General features: G+C 45.2%; 1 protein-coding gene across 1 annotated transcript; it reads right to left on the bottom strand.

Annotated features, from left to right (window-relative positions):
* Positions 1-1,558: 1,558 nt before the first annotated feature.
* LOC129618270 (NADP-dependent malic enzyme-like) lies at positions 1,559-4,492 on the bottom strand. Its single transcript, XM_055533060.1, has 5 exons — positions 4,291-4,492; positions 3,575-3,819; positions 3,241-3,524; positions 2,408-3,160; positions 1,559-1,586 (listed from the first exon to the last, which is right to left on the bottom strand). Exons 1-5 carry the CDS (start codon positions 4,490-4,492, stop codon positions 1,559-1,561), a joined length of 1,512 nt encoding a protein of 503 aa, XP_055389035.1.
* Positions 4,493-4,728: the final 236 nt, after the last annotated feature.

Here is a 4,728-nt window from a genome sequence, read left to right as displayed (position 1 = left end):
CCAGATTTTAATTCTTTCTTATTGGGACTCTTCAATTTTGGTAATGGATACTCATCTGCCCTCTTTGCTGACGTATTTTGTTGAGGGACACACACTCCACAGGTTTCTTGCGTCGAGGGATGGAATCTCTCTCGTGGATCGATTACTGAAGCTTCAAGAGGAGGATCAAGATTGCTGTAATCGACTTCCACTCGCGTCTTACAAATTTGTCTAATAGGACAAATTCCACAGTTTGGAGATCTTGGAGTGCAAATAGAGGCTCCAAGATCCATTAATGCTTGATTAAACATTCCGGGTTGTGACGGCGAAACCCATCGTGACGCCAAATGATGAATCGTTTTGAAAAGGAGGGAAGAATCAGAAGGAGCTGCAAAACCGGAAATTCTGCTAAAAACTCTGAAGAAATGGAACACAGTAAAACGAAAAAACCGTTTCCTCCATTGGGAAGGCATTACCTTATCACATTTCCGTCGACGGCTGGAACATTCACACCGAATCCAATTGAGAGAATAGCACCAGCTGTATATTCACCAACTCCAGGGTATTTCAACCAGTCTTGGATATCAAGAGGATAAACTTCCTCATCACTTGGCGACACTTTCTCCCTCTTCTCTGTCCCAAACATTGTCCCAGATGCTCTAATTTGGGTTCCGATATCTTCGATATCATCCAGAGCTCCTTCCAGCTTGACAGAGATCTCTTTTTTCTCCATTCTAGTGATGCTTGGGGATTCCGAAACCTCAGGCTTGATTCGTTTCCGATCCCACTCGGCAGTAAGCATCCGTGCTGCTTCAAGCAGCCTGACAGCCCTTCCGTAATATCCTACAACCAAGACCCTCGTCAGCTAGTGGTCCAACGTATAAAATCTCACCAAGTCCAGCCCAGAGACGGCGCACATCCTCTTGTGTTGCTTGGGAGAGGTGTCTTATTGTTGGAAATTCATTCATCCTGATTTAAATGGGCTTGGCTCGTTGGTTGTAAGAAAGGTAGATGCTCACCACCTCAACCAGTACGGAATGACGACGGCTACTTGAGTTTGCTGCAGCATCACTTCACTGACCCAAATTCCATAGGGCGATAGACGAGGAGGGGTTGCAGCAGTTAAAGGCTCTTGGGCCTCAGTTTGTTGACTATTTGCAGGCACCATCCATTTTAAAAGCCCGTGTCCCTTTTGCTTCGCTGAGCTGCCTCGCGTTTTGTCTGTTGACGTGTACGGTGGCGGATCGCCTCTCCTGAGAAGAAACAATACACCATTTGTCTCTCGGAGGCTCTACCAGGGAAGCCTTCGTCTGCAGTCCGAAAACCATCTCAATAGCTCCACTCTCAAGGTGTCGACTTCTTGGTCAGTCAGCAAGTGATAATGGTGCACCTCTAGCGACTTCACTGCTTCAGGCTTGACAACGTTCTTGGTGTGTTTCTTTCTATTTTTGGCTGCGTCGCTTTTATCCGGCCTGATTCCCTCGTTGTTCTCACTCAGTTTCAACCTTTTTCTGTTTGAACGCGGCCGCGAACCCTTCCCCGCACTCTTTGGTGTCATCGTCGTTAAGACGTACTCGTTTCATTCTTCAGGTTCACTAGCTGATTTTCTAAAACAGGAAAAAGCTAAAATGTAAAAATAGAACTGCTTTTGGCAATTTTTTGTTCGATGAATTGCTTATGAAGATTCAGGTTTTCTTGGTTGTCACAAATGCTCTCTTGACAAACACATTAGCCATTCGTCACAGGGGGTTCCCTGAGCTTTCAAGCATCTCGTACAAGCCCTACAGTGTCATCAATATCCATCCAGAAATAACTATTGACTCACCGTAAACAATTTTCGGCTTTCACAGATTCAGATCCATCATTTCAGATGGGAGACTCGTCGGCAGCTCGATGAAATTCTTGGCGAAGGTCATCGGTTGGTGCACACGGTTAGAACTGGCCATCGTGAACTTCTTTGCAGGGCTCTCGATATGAGCAGGAAGGTTAGATTACTTTGACTGCGGATTGTGGCACTAATGTTTGGCGCGCAGAGAGAGGAGGTGCAAAAGGGATTTGACGTTCTGGTGGACAAAGTCTCAACTTTGCAGCAAAGGTTGGGTTGGGGATTGAAGCAGAGTTCTACTTCTCGATTCAGGCTCGAGGCGACGTACAATGACAAGTTGGTCTCTTTGGCTGATCTCTATGGCTTCCTTGTTCGCGAACGACAACGTGGTTGGGCTTGAGTTTTATCAAAAATTGATGTCTTGTTGACACGAATCAAAAAAATAATGTAAAGATACCAAAAGCGGAAAACAGAGGCGCGAAAAGGATAAAAATCGGAAAAAAACCAGAAAGACAAAGTAAATAACTACAAACGTACGCAACACAGGATCATTCTTGGCTCCCTTCCTCTGATTCACCCCACTCGAGATAACAAGGATTGTACCGATGACGCTTGACGTAGCGAACCAAGTCTTTTGGAAGTTGATTCGCGCCGGCGACCCCTTGATCTATAGCGCATTGGATCACACGCGCAGCGACTGTTGCTGTTATTTCACGAACAGAAGAGAGGCATGGATACAGACATCCACTCTCTAAATCTTCTGCTGTTGCCGAATCCGCCAAGGCGAGAGTTGCCGCTGTGACCATTTCATCTGTCACCTTCTTTGCTTTGCAAAGCCAGGCTCCATATCCAAGACCCGGGAATGTATATAAGTTGTTGCCCTGGCTAGGGACGTATGTCTTTCCTTCTGATGTAATTGGGTCAAAAGGCGACCCTGAGGCAAAAACAACTCGCCCGTCCGAGATCTCAAATGCATCTTTGAAAGAACATTCCGCCTTGTTGGTTGGATTTGACAACGGGAACACGATCGGCTTCTTATTTACTGCAGCCATGACCCTAAGAACGTCATTAGTGAACGCTCCTGGCTGCCCTGATAGTCCAATCAATGCCGTTGGCTTGACAAGTTTCACGATATCCAACAGGTCGACAACATTTTCCTTGATGTCTTGACGTGCATAAGGCACCTTGAATGATGCTAACTCGTCACCTCTATGGCGTGTGACGAGTCCCTTAGAATCAACCATGAAAAACAGTGGAAAACACTCCTCTCTCGATAAGTTGTAGCGCTGCTGTAGGCCACGACCGATTTGATCTGCAACACCAATCCCTGCAGCACCAGCACCAAGAAACAAGATTCTGCAAAAAACACAATCCAATCAACTTTTGGTGACACCGATCAAGACATTGCCAACTTCTTCACTCCAAAGATTTCGTACCTGCAATCACGAGGCAGAGTTTTCGTGATCTTCAGCGCATTCAAGAATCCAGCTGCGATCACCGCGCCAGTGCCTTGGATATCATCGTTGAAACATAACTGTTTGTTTCTATATTTTTCCAACAAGTCAAAGCAGTGATTATTTGAAAAATCTTCAAACTGAAGAAGAGCACTCGACCATTTATCCTTCACAGCGCTCATAAACTCATCCACCAAGGCGTAATATTCTGGATCAGCAAGACGAGGTTGGCGTTGTCCCAAATAAAACTCATCCTTGAGGAGGGACTTAAAAAGAATCCGATCAACTTCAAGAAATACGAGAAAGGATTTCTCACTTGATTATTTGTTCCTGCATCGATGACAACAGGAAGGGTCGTCGCTGGATGAAATCCCCCCGCTGCGACATAAAGCGACAATTTTCCGACAGGGATTCCCATTCCACACGCTCCAAGATCACCCAATCCAAGAATGCGAGATCCGTCGGTCACCACAATGATGGAGACTTCACCGATGACGTTAGGCTTCCAATTGTCTAGAATCCTGCGAATCTGTCCCTTGTCGTTTTGCGAGATGTACATCCCTACAAGAAAAATTTTGTTTAGTACCTCTTTCACAGCGAGACTCTAGTTTGATTATCGCTCAAGTATCCATCCAATACCTTCAGCGTGTCGGAATTGGAGTCCATATTCCAAACAAGCTTGTCCAACAGTAGGAGTGTAAATGTAGGGCATCATCTCCGCAAGGTTGTCCGAAATCAGCTAAAAAGAAAAAAGTGTGCATCTGTGTAACCAACAAATAAATATTTCAATACATTCAATCAGCTCAATGTTAACAGATCCTTAATTAATGAACCTTACTCGATAGAACAATGTTTCGTTTCTTTCCCTCAACGAATCCAAGTAGATGTGTTTTGACATCGGAACAGTGAAACGGTTGAATTGATTGTAACATCGCTTTATCTGAGTTTCCATGTTTTCAACGACACCTAAACAAAGAGAAACGGAAATTAACACTGAAAGCTAAAAACAGTGCGACTTTGTTACGTTCTCACTTGGAAGAAGACCTTCAAGATGGAGGACCTTGCGTTCCTCTGCCGTAAAAGCCGTTCCTTTGTTGTAGTGCGGGTTTGTCAAGATTGATGCTGGGTCCGAATTATTGAGAAGTCCCTCCGGATAATGATTCGGTCGATGCAAGGAGAGCTGCCTTGGGCGGGGAGCGCAGGTACCATCCGAGTTGACTCGAGCTTCGGGCATGACAGAAAAATATGAAGAATGGACAGGGATTTGCACCTAACATGCACCAGGTCCTGTCTGTGAATGTTGTGCATAGATTGATCACTTTGTGGTCTCTATCTTTGTTGCTCGCACCTGGTTGCTATGAGCCCTGTTCATATTAGGCATGAAACATCAAAAATGCAGCGATTTGAGCCTGCCGCCGATTAAATGGAGGTCTTTCCAATGGAACTGTTTTCCTTCGAATCACTCTAAGT

The sequence above is a fragment of the Condylostylus longicornis genome, unplaced genomic scaffold (genome assembly GCF_029603195.1).
Source record: "Condylostylus longicornis isolate FDR11 unplaced genomic scaffold, ASM2960319v2 ptg000793l, whole genome shotgun sequence".
NCBI classification, from domain to species: domain Eukaryota; kingdom Metazoa; phylum Arthropoda; class Insecta; order Diptera; family Dolichopodidae; genus Condylostylus; species Condylostylus longicornis.
Note: the sequence above shows the minus strand (reverse complement) of the source record. Positions and strands in the feature narration are given on the sequence as shown.

Coding starts and splice junctions, on each gene's coding strand:
- LOC129618270 (XM_055533060.1), bottom strand. CDS start 4,492: ATGCCCGAAGCTCGAGTCAACTCGGATGGTACCTGCGCTCCCCGCCCA. Junction 3,820..4,290: donor TCTTGAAGGTCTTCTTCCAA/GTGAGAACGTAA, acceptor TTTTTCTTGTAG/GGATGTACATCTCGCAAAAC. Junction 3,161..3,240: donor ACTCTGCCTCGTGATTGCAG/GTACGAAATCTT, acceptor TGTTTTTTGCAG/AATCTTGTTTCTTGGTGCTG.